The 20,733-nt window shown below is 60.8% G+C and overlaps 7 protein-coding genes across 7 annotated transcripts in view; 2 read left to right on the top strand and 5 right to left on the bottom strand.

Moving 5' to 3' along the window:
- SPRG_21082 (hypothetical protein) overlaps positions 1-1,236 on the bottom strand; it is a gene marked incomplete at both ends in the record, with an annotated part of 1,653 nt that extends 417 nt beyond the window's left edge. The window contains 7 exons of the mRNA XM_012351853.1: positions 28-231; positions 274-428; positions 476-642; positions 694-856; positions 904-1,070; positions 1,125-1,165; positions 1,211-1,236. Of these exons, the coding sequence (XP_012207243.1) occupies positions 28-231; positions 274-428; positions 476-642; positions 694-856; positions 904-1,070; positions 1,125-1,165; positions 1,211-1,236 (923 nt within the window). The remainder of the gene's footprint in view (positions 1-27; positions 232-273; positions 429-475; positions 643-693; positions 857-903; positions 1,071-1,124; positions 1,166-1,210) is intronic.
- Positions 1,237-1,922: 686 nt separating this feature from the next.
- Positions 1,923-4,801, bottom strand: SPRG_12055 (hypothetical protein). Its single transcript, XM_012351822.1, has 8 exons — positions 4,119-4,801; positions 3,982-4,072; positions 3,703-3,938; positions 3,550-3,657; positions 3,370-3,501; positions 3,025-3,316; positions 2,856-2,962; positions 1,923-2,799 (listed from the first exon to the last, which is right to left on the bottom strand). The coding sequence occupies exons 1-8, from the start codon at positions 4,755-4,757 to the stop codon at positions 1,963-1,965; spliced, it is 2,442 nt and encodes an 813-aa protein (XP_012207212.1). The 5' UTR covers positions 4,758-4,801; the 3' UTR covers positions 1,923-1,962.
- A 534-nt stretch (positions 4,802-5,335) lies between these two features.
- Positions 5,336-7,285, bottom strand: SPRG_12054 (hypothetical protein). Its single transcript, XM_012351821.1, has 5 exons — positions 6,758-7,285; positions 6,401-6,706; positions 6,165-6,356; positions 6,020-6,120; positions 5,336-5,965 (listed from the first exon to the last, which is right to left on the bottom strand). Exons 1-5 carry the CDS (start codon positions 7,277-7,279, stop codon positions 5,410-5,412), a joined length of 1,677 nt encoding a protein of 558 aa, XP_012207211.1. The 5' UTR covers positions 7,280-7,285; the 3' UTR covers positions 5,336-5,409.
- Positions 7,286-9,236: 1,951 nt separating this feature from the next.
- SPRG_12053 (hypothetical protein) lies at positions 9,237-13,630 on the top strand. The gene is made up of 2 exons (XM_012351820.1): positions 9,237-12,634; positions 12,682-13,630. Exons 1-2 carry the CDS (start codon positions 9,390-9,392, stop codon positions 13,550-13,552), a joined length of 4,116 nt encoding a protein of 1,371 aa, XP_012207210.1. The 5' UTR covers positions 9,237-9,389; the 3' UTR covers positions 13,553-13,630.
- Positions 13,631-14,322: 692 nt separating this feature from the next.
- Positions 14,323-15,288, bottom strand: SPRG_12052 (hypothetical protein; the record flags this gene model as incomplete). Its single annotated transcript, XM_012351819.1, has 2 exons — positions 15,016-15,288; positions 14,323-14,972 (listed from the first exon to the last, which is right to left on the bottom strand). The coding sequence occupies exons 1-2, from the start codon at positions 15,275-15,277 to the stop codon at positions 14,323-14,325; spliced, it is 912 nt and encodes a 303-aa protein (XP_012207209.1). The 5' UTR covers positions 15,278-15,288.
- Positions 15,289-17,219: 1,931 nt separating this feature from the next.
- On the top strand, positions 17,220-18,181 carry SPRG_12051 (hypothetical protein). The gene is made up of 2 exons (XM_012351818.1): positions 17,220-17,614; positions 17,663-18,181. The coding sequence occupies exons 1-2, from the start codon at positions 17,239-17,241 to the stop codon at positions 18,097-18,099; spliced, it is 813 nt and encodes a 270-aa protein (XP_012207208.1). The 5' UTR covers positions 17,220-17,238; the 3' UTR covers positions 18,100-18,181.
- A 43-nt stretch (positions 18,182-18,224) lies between these two features.
- SPRG_12050 (hypothetical protein) lies at positions 18,225-20,226 on the bottom strand. The gene is made up of 2 exons (XM_012351817.1): positions 19,120-20,226; positions 18,225-19,070 (listed from the first exon to the last, which is right to left on the bottom strand). Exons 1-2 carry the CDS (start codon positions 20,196-20,198, stop codon positions 18,242-18,244), a joined length of 1,908 nt encoding a protein of 635 aa, XP_012207207.1. The 5' UTR covers positions 20,199-20,226; the 3' UTR covers positions 18,225-18,241.
- Between the last annotated feature and the right edge of the window lie 507 nt (positions 20,227-20,733).

Here is a 20,733-nt window from a genome sequence, read left to right as displayed (position 1 = left end):
TACTGCGGCGGCGGCGGCAGACTGTACTTTTGGCTCGTCCAGCCGTGGAGCATCGAGCCGTTGGGCACGTGATGCTCGTCGTCGTCGAGCGTCGGGTCCTTGCCGTCGAGGGACATGCTGTCGAGACGGTCCACGAGGCTGTGGTCCAACATACTACTTTGGTTGGGGGTCGACCGGCCGCCGCCATATCGAACGGCCGCGGCATATCCGCTCATCGCGGGGTCGAGGGAACTAAAACTAGAGCTAACGAGGTGGTGGTGGCTATTGGACGACTTGGTCATCGGCGACGTCGGTGTCGAGCGCGGACTGAGGAGCTCGTGGTCGCTCGACTGGCCGCTGAACGAGCCACCGCGGTTCGAGACGGACCGGACGCTGCCGGTCGTTGTCGGCGGCGCGTCGGTGCGTGGCACGGCGCGCTTGACTTCGACCTGTGTCATGTCTATGAGCACGAGGTCGCGAGGACGGTCGGGCGTACCGACTTGCCGTCAATGACATGTGTCTTGTCTTGCAGCACGAGCTCGACGCTGGCTTCCGTCTCAAAGATGACAAAGCCAAAGCCGCGCGACTTGTTGGTCTCGCGGTTGAACATGACTTCGGCCGAGACGACCTTGCCAAACTGCTGAAAGTACGTCTTGAACTCGGCTAGACAGGCCAGACCGATGAGCGACGACCATGGCCGCGTCGGCGACGTACCGTCCTTGGTCTCGTAGTGGAGGCCACCGACGAATATCTTTTTTGTGGCGCCGACCGCACTCGCGGAGCTGACGCTGGATCCTGCACTAACATTCCCCCTAGCGGAGATACTACTTGTGTCGCGGCTGCTCTCGGCGCGTGGCACGGCCCGCTTCGCCTCGACCTACAACGCATCCCGCATGAGCACCCGCTGCCTGTGCCATACCGTACCCGGCGGTTGTCGAGCACGTGGTTGGGCTGGGCTAATGCGCGATCCACACAGGCCGGGTCGGCGTACGTGATAAAGCCAAAGCCGCGTGAGCGTCGCGAGATCGGGTCCTTCATCACGACCGCGTCCGTGACGGCGCCGTATGCACCAAAGTAGGCCCGCAGCTTGTCTAGGATCGTGCTGCATGAGGCCCTCGTGGTCATCGCGGGCGGCGAATCCGTACCGTCCGTCGTCTCGTACGACAAGCCGCCGATGAATATTTTCCTACGGCGTCGCCATGAGACCGCGCGGCCAGGCGCCGCCACGTACCCAATCTTCGGGGAGCTATCTGTCATGACTAATCCTATCGCTATCTTGGGCGGCTGGGGGAAGCGCGCGGCCGGGGTCCGTCGGGTGCTTCCTGCTGACGTGACTGGAGCTAGACTGCCCCTACATTCTCCGAGAGGTTGCCGAAAACCTCTCTCTTTTGATTCCAAACTTCCATACATTTCTAGAGCGTGCCACATTTGCGGCCGGGAGCCGCCGCATACAAACCTCAAGTGGAGCCGTGGGCGACAACCTCTGATAATGCATACCCAGACAGTGTATGCGGCACAAGTGTCACGACACCCCGCATACTTTATGCCAGTGGCCGCTCCTTTTTCTTTAAATTACAATTTAAACCAGCGTTTTGTATAGGATTTGATTGTACGGATTTAAAGACGTGACCTGCTGTATTTAAATAGACCGCGGAGTGTGTGTCGTTGGGCGAATCTTGGCCGATGGAATCTTGGCCGCAGCGACGACGCCGGCGCCATGGAGACGCGCCGGCCAAGGCAAGGAGGTTGACGCATGGGCGGTGCATGGGAGGTCGATGCATGGGCGGTGCATGGGAGGTCGATGCATGGGCGGTCGATGCATGGAGGCGACCGAGGCCATGCGCCAAACGCGCGATGGACGACGACCAGGTGTCCCGACCTCTGAAGCGTCACGCCGCCTCGCGCCTGGCGGTGAGTAGCGCAACTGAATACAATCGAGATGCAGCATCCTCATACATTACGACGCTACGCCGACGCCGACGACTATGCATCAAAGCTCTCGCCAAGCACGCGGAGGCTCTCGTGTGGCACGATGGCGCTACCAAGGTCGGCGCAGTAGACCGCGTACTGCTGCAGCTTGGCCTTCGTGTCGGTCGGGCACGACTTGAGCGCGAGGAGCACCTTGGGATGCACGAGCACGGTGGTCCACTCGGTGACAAAGCGCTCGGAAAACGGCGGCGCAATGCGACTGAGCACGAGCTGGACAAAGTTGCGCAGCAGGGCTTGGTCGAGCGCGTCCGTGCTCTGCGAGATAAAGTGCAGCACCGGCAGCACATACCCGACGGTCATGAGGTGCACCATGCAGCGCAATGTCTCGCGCTTGAGCTCGAGAACCTTGACAGGATTCGACTCGGGCTGGCACATGAGAGCTTTGACGAGCACGTTGAAGACTGTCGGCCACTGCGCCATGTGCAGCTCAATGTCGTGCCGGAGGAGCTTGAGAAAGACCGGAAAGCAGGCATGCAAGAACGGGCCGTTGAGGAAGCTCTTGGACTCGAGGAGCCGCCCGAGCCAGTGGAGCACACCCATCGCGACGACCGGCGTCTCCATCGTCCGCAGAACCTTCTCGATGGCCTCGCTCTCGTGCATGTTGTAGCTTAGCGTCGTCTCACTCTTGCAGACGACCGAGGTTTCTTGCAGCGCGGTGGCAATCGCCTCGAAGGGCGGGCACGCCTGCGCCGAAATCGCATGCGTATCGAGCAGCGACCGGTCGTCGACGACGCTGGCGGCGTACGCCAGCACATGGGCGCACGCCGACCGATGGCTCTCGGTGATCGACTCGTACGGATGGAAGAGCGCGTCCGTAAGGTACTCGAGCACCTAATATATCAAGTTGATACACGAATCTTCCAGTGGCGGTCTCGAAAAGCAAGTACGAGGTGTTCGCGGACGTGGGCGACAGGCGGCGGCGATGGCTGCGCGTACACGTGCTTGAGCAGCTCAGCGCACGCGGCCGAGCATTTCCGTTCGCGATACAGCATGTCTATGAGGCACGGTTGTTGATACCTTGATACGACTGCCTCACGGTGCGCAAGTGAGGAGTACCGATGGCTTGGGCGAGGTCCGGGAACGTTTGCGTGAGCTGCGCGCGCTTGAGGACATGGAACGCCTGGACTTTTCGGACACCGTGCTTGGCAAGGACGCTTCCGTGCAGCTCTTGCCGCAGTCGATCGAGTTTGGTGCGGAGCGCCATGGCCGCGCCGTCCTGCGCGCGCAAGTGCGTATCCAGCTGCAAGAGCACCTCTTGCGTGTACACGTGCGAGTAGGCCGCGTGCGCACACATCTTTTGGAGCGCGTGGAGGTCGTCGCGGGCCTCTTCGACCGACGCCGACGGCATCTAGTGGCAAAAAGTGTGGTCCAGGACCCGCGCAGACAAAATACTGTGCGTACCCGCTGCAGCATGTCGGTCACAATGGCGTTAAAAACGGAGAAGAAGACGTTGGCGTTCGTGATGGACGCAATTTCCTTGTGGTGCCCGGCCTCCGAGATGCGGCGAATCGCATACTGAAGGAGCCCACACGTCTACGCCACAAAAGGTCATACACAACGCCGCAGGGGAAGGAAATGAACCGAGTGCTTCTCGGCGAGCTCGATGAGCATGAGGCGCCACTGCTGGTCTTGAAGCATGGCCTTCAGCCACGTTGGCTCACCGATCGAGTCGCTCAGCACGTTCGAGAGCTAAACCAGCAAGTTGAGAACGGCATGGAGAGCAAGTCGAGCGACCAGTTTCGGGTCGTAGCGCTCCATGATGGAGGCCTTGAGGTACGCAAACGTCAGCGCATCGGGGCCGTCCCAGACCGCGGCTTCCTTGGCCGTCATGACCGACGCCATCGTGGCGGGGCCGTTGGCGGCGAGCAGCGCCGGGTCGGGCGCGTCGAGAATGTCGAGCCAGCTGCTGACCAAGCGCGTCATCTCGGGGTGCCCGCGGTACGACGACGAGAGCTGCTTGACGAGGAGCTCTGCGCATGGACATGAGGCATGGAACCGATGTGTAGAGCCAACCTGGGCCGTTGGCGTCCGTGTGCGCGCGCAGAAAGCCGTTGATTGAGCTGAGAATATCGAGCTCCATGATCGCATCGGTCTTGCCCAAAATCTATGGGAGGTGCCTGAGAAATCCTGTCGTTCGCAGGCAAGCCAACCTGGAAGGCCGGCGCGGCTTCGTCCTGGATCGCCTCTGCGAGGGCTCCCATGTCGTCGTCGTCGCGCAAGATGAGTGTCGACGTCGCCCGCCCCGTGCGCTTGGGCTTGTTCTTGGCCTTGAGCTTGGACGACGCATGCTTCTCTCGCTTCTTGCGCTTCTTGGCCTTCTCGTCGTCCTTGGCACTCGTGTCGTCCGCGGTCGCTGTCACTTGCGCCTCGCCGCTTGCCACGAGTGTCTCGTCGTCCTCAGTCGCTTTCCGCTTGGCGCGCTTTCGGCTTGGGCTCTCGGCGTCTTCTGTGAGTTTGGACGACGACTTCTTCTTCTCGAGCTTCTTGGCCGTCGCGTCGTCGGCAGCGCCGTCGGCCTTGGACGCGATCTTCTCGAGGTCGTCCTTAGTCACGTAGCTCGTGATCTCGACGTTCTCGGGCTTGATCCACTGCGACGTCTTGGAGACGCGGTCGTAGTAGTAGAGGCGCAGGCTCGTCTTGTCCATGCGCTCTTCCCACGCCTGCTTGGAGGCCGACGGGACCTCGGCCGGGACGAAGTCGTCGGGCCTCTCCCACACGCTGGCCTTGGTCGCCTTGTTGTAGTAGTACGACCGCCCGTCCTTGGTCTTGTGCTCGGTCCAGACAGCCATCGTCCCGAACGGTTCAAAGCGCGACTAAAAACGTCCGGATAATATGACACTGGCGCGAAGGCCCTCATATCTCAACATCATATCAACCAGCAACCTCGACCTCGATCTCATGGACGCCAGATAGAGAGGCTGCATGTGTCGACCTACCTCCTCCGCTGCTGATGCAGACCATGCGATGACGGCTGGCAGCGTGACGTAGTGATCGCCAAGGCGCAAAGGCTCTTCGCCACCTGTCGGTTTTTGTCATGTTGGGTACTGAAGCCTGCTCGCAAGGAGACGTGGACTTGCCAGTGGCACGCGCTGGATGCCAACCCGGCAATCCTCTTCATCGTTTGAGGCTTGTGGACACCAAGCAGCGAGTACGCCATGGCAGCTATTCGTCCCTGGAAGCACCAATGCAAGCTGGACTGCAGCGGGACATGGTGGTCAGAATGCGTGCTGCTGCCGAGTTCTTAAGAGCGCGACGATCCGAACACTAGGAGGGATCGCACGTCGCTAGAGAGACCAAGTCGTGGTGGTCACAGAGACAACGAGATGGCGATTGGGGTCGCACGTCGCTAGACAGACCACGTCGTTGTGGCCACAGAGACAACGAGATATCGCATTCCAAGGCCATGCCTTTTGTACATTTCCGCGTGGTGGTCGAGGACGTTTAGTTGCCGCTGGTTTCATTTTGCATCGCTTCGACCTTGCGCAGGCCGTTAAGGCCCGCGACGCGGTAGGCTTCGGCGAGCGTCGGGTAGTTGAAGACGGCGTTGCGAAAGTACTCGAGCGTGCCACCCGTCGACATGACAACCTGGCCAATGTGAATGATCTCGGTCGCGCCCTCGCCGATCGCGTGGACACCGAGGAGCTTGAGCGTCGACGGGCAGAAAATGATCTTGAGAAAGCCGGGCGTGCCGCCGAGCATTTGGCCCTTCGCGAGCTCCTCGTAGCGCGCGACGCCGACCTCATACGGCACGTTTTCCTTGGTGAGCTGCTGCTCCGACTTGCCGACCATCGAGATCTCGGGCACCGTGTAAATGCCAAACGGAAACACTTCGCCCGACCGCATCCGCGTGCGAAAGTGCGACGTCTCGTACGGGTCGAGGTCTGTCCGGTTCTTATTCGTCGGCTCGGACGTGCGCATGTGCACGGACGCCAACCGGCCTTGCTCCATCGAGACCGACGCCAGTGCCGGGTATCCGATGCAATCGCCGGCCGCGTAGCTACAACATCGTTCCCGTGAATGGATCCGAAGACAACGAGTCGGAAAGAAATACATGTGCGGGACGCTCGTTTGAAAGTTGTTGTTGACTTCGAGGTACCCGCGGTTGTTGGCTTCGAGGCCGACCGCTTCGAGGTCCAGGCCCGTGACATTGCCCTAATGGATAGGGGGTCCACCTTGTCATAGAAAGGTCATGGTACCTGGCGACCCTGGGTGTACAGCAAGGCGTCGCCGACAATGATCTTGCCGCTCTTGAGGTGCACGACGACCTCCTTCTCATCGAGACGCTTCTCAACAAAGTCGATCGTCTCCTCGGTCAAGAAGCGCGTGCCCCGCTGCCGCATCGAGTAGCAGAGGGCGTCCGAGACTTCCTTGTCGGCCATTTCCAGAATCTACGACTCCATAAGACATGCAACGATATATGGTACAAGAGTACCTCCTTGCGGCCATCAATGACCGTGACCTGCGTGCCTGGGATGATGCTGATCATCGCTGCGTACTCCATGCCAATGACGCCGGCGCCAACAACAATGAGGCGCTTCGGGACGTTGGTGAGGGCGCCCCAGAGCAATTGGTCGCTGTCAAAGATGAGCTCGCCGTCGAAATCCATGTTGGGGTGACGGGCGGGCCGCGTCCCGACCGAGATCAAAAACTTGTCGGCCGTCAGCACCCGCTTGCAGATGTTGGCGTCCGAGTGACGCTGGCCGTCCGTGGCCTCCGTGTACGAGTCGTTCGAGAGCACCTACGCCATGATGATCATTGGTATCCCACTCCTGCTACAGTTACGACGTACCGCGACCGTCTTCTTGTCCGCATCTGGAAGGAAGCGCGCGGTACCGTTGATGAGGTAGATGCCGTTGCGGAGGAGCTGGTTGCGCGTGAGGTCCATCTCGGCGCTTTCGACCTTTTGGACGCGGTCGAGAATGTCCTGGATGCTCATGCGCTTGCCGCTCGTCGCCGAGTACGCGTTGCCGTAAAAGCCCTTGTGGCGATGCGCGGTCAAGTGCAAGACCGCCTCGCGGAACGTCTTGGACGGAATCGTGCCCGTGTGCACGCACACGCCGCCGTGCATGTCCTTCTTGTCGATGATCGCAACCTTCTTGCCGTGCTTGGCGCTGTCGATCGCACACTTTTGGCCGGATGGGCCACTGCCAATGACGACAAGGTCAAAGTGCTCGCTCGCGCGGAGGTTGCGCAGGATGTTGGTGAACGAGCTGGCGTCGTCGGCCTTGGCCTCGGCCTCGGTCGAGAGGCCCGCGCGGAGCACCGGGACGGCGGCGCGCCGCGAGCGACGGCCGAGCACATGCAGCATCATCCTCGTGAATTTGACGTTTGGTTGACAATGGGCTTGAGAAATCCAGCCAGCCTCAACCATTTTATCCGGACACGTCGACCGGATATAGCAGCGGGACAAACCTCGATTTGTCCCAGGAGGCGCATTTTGTCCGCCGTGGCCCACCTCGAGACGTTGCCGTGCCACGTCTTGAACGAGCCAAGAACAGTGCGATCCAGCGAGCGCCCTATACGTGAGCGCACGCGTAGTAACACAAAATGGTTGTCAAGGCGCTCATTCATCAATGGCTCGCGCTGCTGTCGGGCGTACACCATGAAGGGTACATACATACTGTACTCTTGACACCATGGTCCGACGAGTCGACGGGCGTGGCTCCGCTTTCTACAGGCTGCGCTCCGTATTACGTAGAGGACGCTGCTAAACATTGCATTCAATGCGCTGGATCTACTGCAGCGCGTGAGCTTTGTGGTCGATTTGATAGGTGGGCGCAACGACGTCGTTGCCGTCGATCCTGTTGCTGAGCGTGTCGCACTAAACACTACTAGGACCCATGACGAGGACAACTGGTCTGGCTACGGTGTATGCTACAGGCTCTAGTCTAGCTGCTGAGTTTCATCGACCGCGTCGTCATGGCGCCACGTGTGGACGGGGTAGGTTTGTCCCGATGCCCCACCTTTGTCCGTATATCGCATCCGGATCAGGCCAACGTTTTTCGCTGGGCGCCGTCACGCGTGTGATTGGCCAACACAAAACCTTTCACATTGTATCTCGCTGGTTTAAAATATCTATTATTAGAGGTAATTGGCCTTGAACATACCCAAGTACATTTGTTGAGGCTGCCTTGGTCGTGCTTGCGGCTTGGTCGTGTGCAAGCGTCTCGTGTCTCCGAGATACTCTGCGATATTCGCACGTTTCTGGGCCTTTCTCTCTTTCTCGCCGCCATCTCGCGACGGTCTCTGCCTCGACCGGACAGGAGTCGAGGTTGAAGCAGCGTGCAGGGAGGTGTACATAATACTGGGCGCAGTCGTGCGGCTACTCGCAGTGCCGGGAAACGCAATCGTCGACAGCAGCTATTACAGCTCCATCATGGCAGCTGCGGCCGCCTTCAACTCCTTTTTACAGGCCGCCAGCGTCGTCCCGCAGCGTCAAAGTCTCGACTTGCATGTCCTTGGAATATCATCCTCACGCTGAACGGCGTGATAGAAGTTAGTGCGCCGGCTGGCAACTGTGTAACATACACATCGTTGACATGGATGCGGGATCTTGAGCACAGCGAATCACCACCACGCGTGGCGCGCGGCCCGCCACGCTTTTTAAAACGCATTATTTAAGGTTTCAAATAAAGAGGCTCGATTGGACGATCAACACAATACGGCGATGCCATGCCTTCTCGCTGGTATCATATCCCCGAAGCACATCGGCGTTGGCATCCTCATCTTTGAAGGAAGGTACTGCGAATGACCATCTTTTGTCGGCGCCTGCATTGGTATCGTCGTCGAGCTTTTCGTAGAGCCACCGCCCATCGAGGTCTGTGACTCACGCCGGCGCACCCGCACCACCGACTCGCATGTGCGCTCGTAATGCGCGGCAACCATATCGTAATGGGCTTGCTCGAGCGTACATCGACCGAGTCTATGAGGGCTCATACATGTAGCACGGTCTTGGAGGGACCACGCGCCATTAGATACTCGACCTTCTTGTGCAGGTGTACATTGTTGGCGTCCGTGCCAGCTCTGTCAATGACAGTGCCTGCATGTCAAGACACACATCACATCATCATTGCCACGCACCTCTGCGCTCGTCGTGCCAGCAGCAAGATACACGGGGACGAATCGATGATGCCGGACGTCGCTCTATTTAATATATATTTACATGAATAGAAAGCGAGCGCTCGCCAGAAAGCCATGGCAGCAGATGTAATCCGCGAGTAACTACGGTACGCCAGCAGGTCTCGCCGTCCATTCCCCAATTCGACGCCCATCGTCGCATTATCATCCTCGTCTTCTTCGGTCATCAGCAGCAGCATGAGCACCTTGCCCGCGACGACGACCGAGCACAAGGAAGGCTTCTTCCACTGGAAGTGGGGCAAGAACAAACAGAAAAAGCCACGTCGACCAAGAGCCTCCCGCCCATGTCGGCGCCGGCCGCGATCTCACTGCCGGTCACGCCGACCGCGACGCCGACCGAGTCGACGACGAACCGCGCGACCAGCACAGGCCCGCGGTCCGCGCCCGTCCATGGCGGTGACGTGCGCAAGTCCATGGTGGAGACCACGTGGCGGCCGCGTGCCGTGCTGCGCGACTCGGTCCTCGCCCGCGAGCCCGACGTCGCGATCGAGAAGGCCGTGAAGGGCAAGCTTCTCATCATGCACCCATCCACGTCCCTCGACTGGTACAAGAACCGGATCCGCGAGCTCGAAGACGACATTCGCTCCAACACGTGCCGGGCGTGCCTTGAGAAGACCGAGGAGGCCGCGCGCCTCCAAGAACAGGTAGCGATCGAGAAGGGCCGACTGCAAGCCGACATTGAACGTCTCCGGAAGCGCCTCGGCGAACTCCTCGACGAGAAGAAGCTCTCGGAAACCCAGCGCTCGAACCAAATGTCCGAGCTCCAGCAGACGATTGCCGGCCTCGAGACGCAGGTCACATCAGTCTCTGCCGCAGAGGCCGCTGCGGCGGCGGCCACGGCGACCGCGCTGGCACAGCTCGCCGCCGAACAGGCCGCGGTCGCGGAAAAAACCGCAGCCATCGATGCACTCTCGTTGCAGCTCGCAGACCTTCAGCACACGTCCGCCGCGGCGGCTGTGGCGGCGTCGGCCGAGTCGGCCGCTTCAGCGGCCACCATCGCGTCTCTCGAAGCGCAGCGCATCGAGTTGGCGGCATCGCTCGCGGCCCTCGAAGCAAGCCACGCGTCGGAGAAGGCTGCTCTGGACGCGTCTGTCGCCGACTTGGCCGCGAAGCTGGCGGCAGTCGAGGCCGACCTGGCGTCGTCTTCGGCAGCGCACGCTGGCGTTGTCGCCGAGCTGGCGACCGCCACGGCCAACGCGGCTGCCAAGGACGCCGAAGTGAGCGCGCTCACGGCGAAAGCGGACGCGCTTCAAGTCGAACTGGCGGCTGCCACGGCGGCTGTCGCAACTGCTTCCGAGGCGCATGCGAGCGCGACCGAAGCCCACACACACGCGGCGACGGCGCTCGAGGTCGAGCGCGATGCGTTGCGCGCCCAGGTCGAGACGCTCGAGACGACGTCGGCCAGTGAGAAGGCGACCCACGCGAGTGCGCTTGCCGCGCTTGAAGCCAGCCTTGCGGCGGCGGCCGTGCTTCACGCGACGACCGAGGGCCAGCGCGCGGCAGCGGAAGCCAAGGAAGCATCGACGGCGTCCGAGCTCGAGGCGACGACCGCCAAGCTGGCCACCGTGGAAGGCGAGGCCTTGGCCGCGGCGCATCTCCTCGCATCGACACGCTCGTCGCACGCCGAGGCCATGGCCGCCATGGAAGAGGAGCGGGATGCGCTCGCCGCCCAGCTCGCCGACCTCGAAGCCAGCCGCGCGTCGGACGCTTCTGCCTTTGCGACCACGTCGGCGTCCTTGGAGGCCCGCATCGCGCAGCTGGAAACGGACGCCGAAGCTGCCGCGGCCCATCAAGCCACGACGGAAGCGCAACTGCACGCCGCGATGACACAGGCCGACGTGGACGCGGCGGAGCTGATGGTGCTTCGCGCCAAGGTGACGGCCCTCGAAGCGGAAGCGGCGGCGACGACGCTCGCGCTCGCTGCCGCGTCCACCGAGCACTCGGACACGACGGCGGCCATTCTCGCGGAACGGGACGCGTTCCAGGCGCAACTCGCGGCCGTCGAAGCAGCCAACGCCGCCACAACCGCGGCGCTCGAGGCCGAAGTCGCCGCTTTGAAGGACCAGGTGGCCGCGCTCGATGCCGCTGTGGCCGCCGCCCAAGCGACCGCCGACGCCGACTTGGCGGCGGCCACGAACGACGCGGCTGCCAAGCAAGCCGAGGTCGAGGCCCTCTCGGCGCAGCTCCAAGCGGCGACGCAGGCGAACGTCGAGGCAGCCGAGGCCTCCGCGGCTCTGACCACGGAGCGTGACGGCCTTCTGGCGACTGTCGCGTCGCTCGAAGATTCGTCGACCGCGTCGTCGGCCGAGCTCGCGACACGCATTGCGGCCCTTGAAGCCGAGGCGGTGGTCGCTCTCGCTGCGCGCGAGGCTGCCTCGAGCCGCGTCGCGCAGCTGGAAGCAGAGCTCGCGACGTTGCAAGCGGGCGCGGAAGAGGCGTCGGCCGCTGTCGCCGCCCGCGAGTCCTCCAACAGCGAGCTGGCGGCGCAGGTGGCGGCGCTCACACTGGACCGGGACGCGCGTGCGGCCCACGTCGCGGCGCTGGAAGCGGCACATGCCACGGATGCCGCGGCGCACGCGGCGGCGATTGCCGAATACAAGGCACAGCTCGTGGCGTTCGAGGCGCAAGTGGCCGCGGCGGCCGTGGCGTATGCCGCGTTGGAAGCGTCGTCGTCCAACACGGACGCGTCGGTGGCTGCGCTCACGCGCTCGATCGGACAGCTTGAAGCCGACGCCGCGCTGCAAGCGGCTCACGTTGTGGCGCTCACATCGGCCCGTGACGACCTCCATGCGCAAGTGTCGGCCCTCGAGGTGGCACATGCCACCGAGATCGAAGCACTGCAGGCGCAACTGGCGGCCGCTGAAGCCAAGGCGCTTGACGGCGACGCCTCGGCCGACCAGGTGGTGGCCCTGCAGTCGACATTGGAGTCGACGGCTGCCGAGCACGCGGCGGCCGTCGCGGCGATCCATGACCAGGTCGCGGCCAAAGACGCGGAGCTTGCTGCATTGGCCGCGGAAAAGGCATCGCTATCGACGACCAACTCGGAGCTCTCGGCGACGATCGAGCAGCTGCAGACCGAGACGATGACGTTGGCGGCGGCCAACACGACGCTCGAGACGTCGCACGCTGCCCAAATTGACGAGCTCAAGGCGACGATGGCCTCGCTCGAGGCGGCGTCGTCGAGTGCGCTGGAAACTGCAGTGGCCGAGCACGCGATTGCCCTCGCTGCTGCGCAAACCCAAGTGACGACGATCGAAGCCGCCAAGGACGAGCAGCTCGCCGAGCTGCAAGCGCACAACGAAGCGCTGACGCTGGCGACGGACGAGCAGCAGCAAGTGATCCAGCGCCTCGAGGCCGACATTGCTGTCGAGAAGGAGCAAATGGCGACGCTCTCGAGCGACCACGCGGCCAAGGAGGCGATCCTATTGGCCAAGATCGCCGAGCTCGAGGCGCGTCTCGCGGCCTTTGACGGTATCGAAGCCGAGCTGGAAGCCAAGCGGTTGGCCGAAGTCGCGCGGTTGGCCAAAGAGTACGTCTACTTCCGATTCGTTCGGCTCAGTTCTTATGGTCGTTTAGAGCCAACGACGCTGAAGCGGCGGCCGCCGATGCGGCGCGGCTGCGGGCGCTCGCCGAGCAGGAAGAGCGTCTGCGCCTCAAGCCCACGAGCACGGTCTCGCGCCTCCTCCGTGTGCAGGTCGAGCGCTGCGAGGACCTTGTCGCGGCCGACACGGTCTTTATGGGTGGCAAGAGCGATCCATATGTGGTCATGAAGGTCGGCGACAAGAAATTCAAAACCACGACGGTCGTCTCGGAGCTCAACCCGGTCTGGACCCACGAGATCCACGAGTTTACACTTACCGAGGGCATCATGTACACGAAGTCGCTTGAGCTCTTTGTGATGGACCACGACAAGATTGGCGACGACGAGATCATTGGGTCGCTCACGCTGCCGCTGCTGCAGTTTGAGCAGTCGCCGCCAACGGGCAAGGAGACGGTCTTTGATCTGGATGTGCCGGTGACGTTTATGAGCCAAGGCAAGGCGAGCAAGATTGTCGTCAAGTTCGAGCTGCTTACGGAAGAGATCGAAAAGTCGTCCAAGGAGCAGCTCATGTGGGAGAACGAGCGGTATGCCAACCGCACTTGGGCCAAGGAGAACCTCTTGCCGAAGGAGCGCAAGGCGTGGAGTGTCGGCGCGCGCTCCGGCGACTCGCGCGAGCAAATGCAGCCCAAGATCCCGAAAGGCATGGAAACCAAGCTCGGGTGGAGCCTCGACTTGGACCACGGCGACGAGAACGGGTGGTTTTACGCCAAGTCGTTTGACGGGCCGTGGCTCAACCAGTCGAATTCGTCGGTTGAAGTGCGCCGGCGCATGTGGACCCAGCGCTGCACGACGATCGTCGCGGTCGAAGACAACCAAGTGGACGACGCAGCGACGACGGCGGCGTGATCCGTCTAGTGTGTCGTAGAGAATCTAATTGCATAGTGTTATCATTGAAAGATGTAAGGCCAACGTGTTTCTGTATCATTCGTGTCTACTCGACTGCAGACAACTTGTTGATGTTGGCCTTCCAAGACATCGCGACGACCCGACAAGTAGTTCAATATTGTCGTGCTCGATCGTTCTTTTCCCCTTGCGATGCCTTGTACGATTGCTGTCTCTTGCTCTTTGTCGTCTTCGAAGATTGGTCCCTGTGGATGCTTGTATTCTGATGTTACTATAGACCTGTTGGAGGACGAAACCACACCCGACAGTAGGACTCGGCTCACAACTCGAGATGACCTCGACCAAGAACCACCATGGGCAGCGCAACGTCGACGATCGTGGCGACATCCGCCATGTGCACCTGGATCGGCAGACAATGGCTCCGTCCACCAGCTGCACGAACGGGCTGTGGGACCCCAAGGCCTCGTGCACCGGTGGCGCAACGTGTGCCTCCACCAAGCTCTGCACCGGGCGCCTCAGAGCGGTATTGGCGCAAAGACGTTGCGACTGCCGCCAAGTGGTGCGGTGCTTCACGTTGCGACTGCCGCCAAGTGGTGCGGTGCTTCAGCGTCATCATGAGACCGAGTTGCGTGCAATGACTGCGAGCGTGAAGCGTGTGATGTAGTAACGTTATGATGTACAATATTGTCATTCGGACAAACGACGTGCGACGACCACAAAGAAGACAACCAAAAGAGCGTAGGACTGTCGTCGTACTGAACGACTGCGGTGCATTAGCACTCCAAGTCCGTCGAGACGATCTCGACATGACCTCTGTGATCAAAGAGACGAACGATCGGCAGCAAGACCAGGCCTGGCGGAATGCCGCGTAGGCACTCGGCCACGCTTTGGCCGTTGACCTCAACGTGGATGGACGCAGCGTGGCGATCATAGTGGACACCGACAACGACGACGTCGTCCTCGTCACGGACCAACGACGTTGGCGTCTGCGTGAGGACTTGACCTGGCACAAACGCCTGCAAGAACGCCCGTGGCCATCGAAAAAACCATCCGGGAAGCGCGCCCGTGTGCCGCGTGTCTTCAAAGTTGTCGCGTGTCGTCAGCCCAACGTCGATGGTCTGGTGCGCGGCAAACCGAACGCAGAAGCGCGCCGTGGGGATCGTTCCCAAGACGGGCGACATGTCGGCGGTGACGCCGTGCTTGGTTACAAGGCGGTTCGCGTCCGAGAGCGAGAGCGCCGCGCTGCAGTGGGCCGGGTCCCACGCCATCTCGGCGGCGACAGCGCGGAGCTGGAGGTAGTCGAGAAGCGCATGGAACTCCTCGACGTCGGCTGTGCTGAGACCATCGTACGCGAGTGTTCCAGTGCGCACGAGGCGCATGATCCGGCCAAAGTGGGTCGGGTCGGTATCGATGAAGTACTCGCCTACACAATGCGTTAGCAGCCGCGTCGACACTTGTGCATCAACCGTGCTCATCCGGCGGCCACGCGAGCATGGCGTCCAAGTAGCTCCCGCGAAAGCGCCGTATGTTGGCGGTGGCGGTGGCAAACTTCTTGCCGCCGACGTTGAGCGTGACGACACTGGCAGGCGGCGCCGTCGCCTGCAGCGCCCGCAGGTCGGCGAGCTTGGCCTCGACGTCATCGACAAAGCGCATCGCATCGGCAAAGGTATCGGCCGGCAGCAAGGTGCGAAGCTCGGCCCAACGCTGCTCGACGCTCGATCCTGCCATGGTGCCCCACGACGCGAGTAAGGATTGGGCAAAACGTATTTTATATCGACCAATCAGAGCCGATATGGCAGTTGAGCGCCAGCAGAGTGCCACAAGCACATCAGTGATGTGCTTGGGATTCGATCAAAGGTTCGTACACATTTTATTTATGCAAATTTATGGATTATGCAGTCTACTTGCCGATCTTGCTGTACGACTTCATGAACAAGATGTCGTCGAGTCTGTTGGGGTTCAAGGAGTTACGGAGCTTTGTCATCGTGTTGCCGCCATCAGAGAAGTTGCTCTCCGACTTAGCACTGGATGCTGGGATGCTGAGGATTGTCCGGACCACGCGTTGGAGATGCGGCAAGTGGTTCTGGTGGCTCCACCACTCAAGAATGTCAAACTGCTCGCCTGCCTGCCAAGCTAATAGCTGGAGGGGCATTTAGCACGGGCATTTACCACGTTGTCGAAAATTCGAATGGACACGTTTGGACCAGCTGTCCACCCCACTTTTTCTTGTCCATCCACGTCCAGTCCAAGGCTCAAGGCCGCCGTCCATGTCCATCCAGTCCACGCTTTGGACTGGATGGACACGTGTTTTGACTGGACATGGACATTTTGCCCACCTCTGCACATCACAAGGTAGGAATCGCCTTGCATTGCCAGACAAGAGATTAGCACTACTGTTTAGCACGGATGAAGGGATATTGGCTGCTCGTGGTCCATCGTCCATCACGTCTACCAATATGTAGACAAAAATACGACGCTTGCGGCAACAAGTCGGCCAGCCATGGGACAGCAGGGCTGCGACCACTGCTTTGGCGCGAAAGCAAAAGCCGAGACCGTCCCGCGCGTTGAGCACCGATGCGTTGAAGAGCGCGATGTCGGCCATCGCAATCGCACAACCAAGCGTCCACAGATCCATGGTCGCATTGAGTTTGTTGCACGAGAGCTGCGCGCCAAGGTACCGCCGGCAGCGACGCCAACCGGATCGACCGGAAGCCGAGCCAGAGTGTGCCTTGCACCATCGTTGCCACGTCCGTAGCAGACGTAAGAAGGCGGACTTTGTCGACGAGAAAAGCAGCAAGCGCCGGCAGCAGCGCGACGCGAGCGCCCGTGATGAACATGCGTTCGGCGACGAGCGTTGGATCGCCGAGGCGGTATAACTTGCGATATGACGACCTTCAGAGACTCTTGACGAGCTCGCCTAAGCAATGGAAACGGTCAGAGAAAGGCTAAGACGAGACGATGCACCGGTGGTGTGGGCGGGGAGGTACTTTACGCATCAAGAGCACAGAGCGTGGCGGTGACGCTCAGGGATCGGGTCGCGTTGGTGACGCACACTTTTGCAAGGTCGTCGAAACACATGGCCTTGTTGTCGTCTCGTGACCAAGTGGCGTGGACGATGGCCAAGCCAGCGGTGGTCATGAACGTGGTCGGCGAGAAGCGCCATCGGCCGGTTGTAGTCTTGCAGGTAGTCCTTCTGGCCGATCGCGTGCTTGAGAGCGCGGTGCGACGTGCTTACGAGTGCGATTCTGAACAAGGTGCCGTGGAACAAACTGGCTTGCAGCAACACAGCACCAGACAGTCGCGTGCTACCAGCGTCCATTCGGGCTTGGTGAAACTGAGCTGCTGCTGTGAGACTGGCAATGCCACCATGGCAATGTCGAGAAAGACCCTCATTGCCCGTGGTTAAAGCCTCGATAGGGTTTAATCTGTTTAAACAGCAATCCATACCGTTATTCCATACGTCAAATCACGGTAGAACGCCATAAACCTTCCACCGCACGCATGCGCGAGAGGTTGAAAGGTTTACTCGACGCCGTGCAAACTGGCGCAGCGGTTTGTTGGGACAAACGCATTGTCCCAACGATCGCTCCCAAAATCCCATCCGGTTAACGATGGGACAAAGGTATCTCCCCGCAATTAACCGGACGCGAACCGATCATCCCTATCAGCATTGTGGTGGTTGCTTGCGGATGGCGAGTACGCTCGACGCTGTCGCCGCGGACCCGGCCCCGTTCTTTCGCTGCGCGTTCCGCAGCGCTAAGCGCGAGCTCTCGCTGCGCTTCTACGGCAAGAACTACCTTGTCGACCGGCGCGCCTTTCTGGCTCACTTGAGCGCGGACGCACTTGTGCACACGGCGCTCGTAGCCGGCCTCATGGAGGCGCACCTCGTGCTTGTCCGTGCGCTTGCCGACAAGGCTGCGGGGCGATGCACTGCTGCCGACGCCTGCACGTGCGACACCTTCGTGCGACCGTGGCTCGCCAACGTTGGCCGGGCCGTGGGCTACCCGACAATGACCCGGCTGCTCGAGGACTGGTGCATCGAGCACTTGACGGCGCGCACCACGGGTGCGATCCATTGGCCTCTTCTACACACGATATAAATGCGCATGGTAGGGAAGCTTATCAAGGACATCTTCCTCTCGTCGCTGCGCAAGTCGGTCCGGTACCAAGGCCAGCGCGCGGCGATCGCTCGTCTCATGCTTCCAACGGCCGCACGCGCCGCCCTCCTCCCAGCGCTCGGCGTCTTTCTCGTCGAGCAAGGCGTATTGCAGTGGCAGCTCGCGACCGCCCCCGCAGCGACGTACTGGTCGGCGACGTGGCAGCAGCTACTGCGACTCGTCGGCGCGGTTCTCGGGTCGGCCGTCGGCGCTGCCATTGGTACGTACATCGAGCCCGGCACCGGCACCGTGCTCGGCGCAGGGTTGGGGCAAGTGCTCTTCACGGGCGTCACGGCGTCCGACCGCGTCTTCCTCGACAGCACCCGTCTGTTTGCGTCGCGGGGCCGTATGTACGTCGTGTCCGTTGGTGCTGCAAGCGTCTTGCTCTACTAATCGTACGACGACATTCATATTTCAGCACAATTCTTGTCGACACCCCACTTTTGCACTCACGAATGGAGCAACAAGCGCATCCTATCTTATTTCAGCTTCTTTTTAGCGTATTTTCAGCGAATAAACAAGAAAGTCCGATGTCTTAGGACACAATCGCGGCATGGCACGGGTTGCTCCACACGCGACGCCGCACGACGCTCGACGAGTTGGACGTGTTGACCCAAGGGCCTTCAAACGACTTGGCGTAAAACCAGCCGTGGACGTCGCCCTGGGTGCGGTCAATGGTCCAGCCAAGTGCACTGCCTTCAGTCGACGGCGGCAATGGCGGTGCGACGTTGTCGCGAGACGCATGCGACGCCGAGCCGACGCTCCACGTCTGGCGCTCGGACGGCAGCAAGTGCGCGGACGACCACTTGCGGCTCGCGTAGCGCTCGTTCTCCCAGACTTGGAGCGTCGTCACCGGTGGTCCCGGCAGCACTTCAAACCGCAAGACGATGCTGCTATGGACGCGCTGGGAAGAAAACTCGGACGGAATGTCCAGTGGCAGCACGACCTCGTCGGCGGCGTCTTGCTTTTTGATGTTGGTATCGTTGTTGCCCTTGTTGGTGTTGCAGTTGTTGTTGGCAGCGGAGTCCTCGAGCGGCTGGAGCGCCACCGACGCGGTGCCAATCACTTCATCGGCGCCGACCGTGTCGTGGTCCGACACGACGATTTGCAGCACCTCCGTGTACATGGCGCCCTCGGTAATCTGAAACTCAAAGACTTCGTGGTCCCAGACCGGGTTGAGCTCGTTGGAAAACTGCGTGCTCTTGACTTTCTTGTCGCCGAGGTAAAACGTCACGTACGGGTCGCTCTTGCCACCCATGAGCGCCGAGTCGGCGGCCGCGAGGTCTTCGCAGCGCACGAGCTGCACACGCAGGAGCCGCGGCGCCATGCTGAGCGACTTGAGGCGCGAGTCGACCTTGAGTTGCCTACCAGATCTGGAGTGAGACGAGTCTCTCAGATCTGAAAACCAAGTACTTTTTCGAGATGCGCTGTTCATTGGCGTACCGCCACCGACTCGTTTCGAGCTCGAGTTCGGCGATACGGGCGCGGAGCGCCTCAACGTCGGCTGTGCGCGCGGCCAAGGTGGCTTGCGTCGCCGCATGCGCGTCGGTCACATCTTGGAGTGTGGCTTGGTGAGTCGCAGTGGCGGCGGCGAGGGCGGCAGCCGCTTCGCGTTGCTGACGCTCCATTGCAGCGGTGTGCTCGTTTTGCGCTTGCTGGTACTGCTCCATAAGCGTAGCAAGAGCGTCGCGCGCGGCCAAGAGCTCGTGCACGGTCACCGCATGGTCTTGTCGAAGCAGATCAGCGAGCTCCTTTTTCTGTGCCTGGACGTCGGCGGGAAGACTGCGACGGAGCAGCCGGCGCCGGCGGCAGTAGCAATTCGCGCCCATCGAGTTGTGCCATGGTCCGGCAAACGTCGCTGCATAGTACCAGCCATGCGTGTCGCCACTGTGGACCTCGGGGAACCAACCGAGAGATGGCACGTGCGTCGGCGGCACGACCGGCAGTGCAGTGTCGTCGAGGGCAGTCCGGGCGTCGGTTGGCAGGAGGTTTTGGCTCGACCACGCCTCGGCGTACCGCTCGTACTCCCACACGTCGAGTGTCGCACCAATCGCGAGGTCGTCGCGTGTCCAGACGGCGGCGGAGGCATGGACGCTGCACGTCTGGACGGTGCTGTCGCCGTCGCTTTCAAACAGCGGCAGCACGAGCGGGATCTCGGCCACGTGCTTGTCGGCGTCGAGCGGGCCGAGCGGGACGTGCGTTTCGCCTAGACGAGAGGCGAAGCCAAAGAGGTCGATGGCATGCAGCGTCACATGCAAGACACGTGACGCTGCCTCGGCCTCGGACAGTGCAAACTCAAAGACTTGGTGCTGCCAGGTTTCGGTCGGATGCACGCACGCGGTCTGGAGCGCGCCGCCACGCCCCAGCAGCCGCAGCTCGGCGTACACGACGCTTTGGAGGACGCCGCCAAAGCAAGACGAGGCCAAGACGGCGTCGGCTTCGACCACGTTGTGGAGCTCGAAGCGCAGCAGGCGGTCCGGCACCAAGGCCATCGGTCGCCTCCTGCAGCAGAAAAATCTCTGTCAAAACAAAGATCCGCCAAAACGCGTGGCATTTATATCACTTTGTCGCAATTGCGTGGGAATTCTTTTCAAATGTTTAAATGCAACAGGATGTTTGTATTGTACTCTGTGCGATTGTTTGAATCTAGCAAAGCATTGTTTTGTATTGTGGGATATCAACCCAACACAAACGTTTAAAGGTGTCATTACGTTAATCAATAATCAAGATCACTTGGCTGGGATCGATCATCAGGTAATAAACCTTGAAAACGCTTTTAAAGGTGAAAACGTGTGTATTCTCTACAAAGCGGCAACTGGACCCTGCAAATCGACCGCACGTCATTGCACTAGAAACACGCAGTTTGCACCAAGAGCGACAGGCAGCACATGTCCATGGGCGCCTCTCGTTGCCTCGTCCATAGTCGGCACGAATAGCATGGACAGCAACAGAACCAGTGGCCAATTATGATATGAACGCGGCGAAATCGGTTGTTGCCGACGCGACACCGACGATCTGCGACACGCC

This window comes from Saprolegnia parasitica, assembly GCF_000151545.1.
Source record: "Saprolegnia parasitica CBS 223.65 unplaced genomic scaffold supercont2.87, whole genome shotgun sequence".
NCBI classification, from domain to species: Eukaryota; Oomycota; class Saprolegniomycetes; order Saprolegniales; family Saprolegniaceae; genus Saprolegnia; species Saprolegnia parasitica.
Note: the sequence above shows the minus strand (reverse complement) of the source record. Positions and strands in the feature narration are given on the sequence as shown.

Coding starts and splice junctions, on each gene's coding strand:
- SPRG_12055 (XM_012351822.1), bottom strand. CDS start 4,757: ATGGCTGTCTGGACCGAGCACAAGACCAAGGACGGGCGGTCGTACTAC. Junction 4,073..4,118: donor AAGCCGCGCCGGCCTTCCAG/GTTGGCTTGCCT, acceptor CACCTCCCATAG/ATTTTGGGCAAGACCGATGC. Junction 2,800..2,855: donor CCCACGTCCGCGAACACCTC/GTACTTGCTTTT, acceptor TTGATATATTAG/GTGCTCGAGTACCTTACGGA.
- SPRG_12054 (XM_012351821.1), bottom strand. CDS start 7,279: ATGATGCTGCATGTGCTCGGCCGTCGCTCGCGGCGCGCCGCCGTCCCG. Junction 6,707..6,757: donor CGGACAAGAAGACGGTCGCG/GTACGTCGTAAC, acceptor ATCATGGCGTAG/GTGCTCTCGAACGACTCGTA. Junction 5,966..6,019: donor CAAACGAGCGTCCCGCACAT/GTATTTCTTTCC, acceptor ACGATGTTGTAG/CTACGCGGCCGGCGATTGCA.
- SPRG_12053 (XM_012351820.1), top strand. CDS start 9,390: ATGTCGGCGCCGGCCGCGATCTCACTGCCGGTCACGCCGACCGCGACG. Junction 12,635..12,681: donor GTCGCGCGGTTGGCCAAAGA/GTACGTCTACTT, acceptor ATGGTCGTTTAG/AGCCAACGACGCTGAAGCGG.
- SPRG_12051 (XM_012351818.1), top strand. CDS start 17,239: ATGGCGAGTACGCTCGACGCTGTCGCCGCGGACCCGGCCCCGTTCTTT. Junction 17,615..17,662: donor CTTGACGGCGCGCACCACGG/GTGCGATCCATT, acceptor TGCGCATGGTAG/GGAAGCTTATCAAGGACATC.
- SPRG_12050 (XM_012351817.1), bottom strand. CDS start 20,198: ATGGCCTTGGTGCCGGACCGCCTGCTGCGCTTCGAGCTCCACAACGTG. Junction 19,071..19,119: donor GAACAGCGCATCTCGAAAAA/GTACTTGGTTTT, acceptor CAGATCTGGTAG/GCAACTCAAGGTCGACTCGC.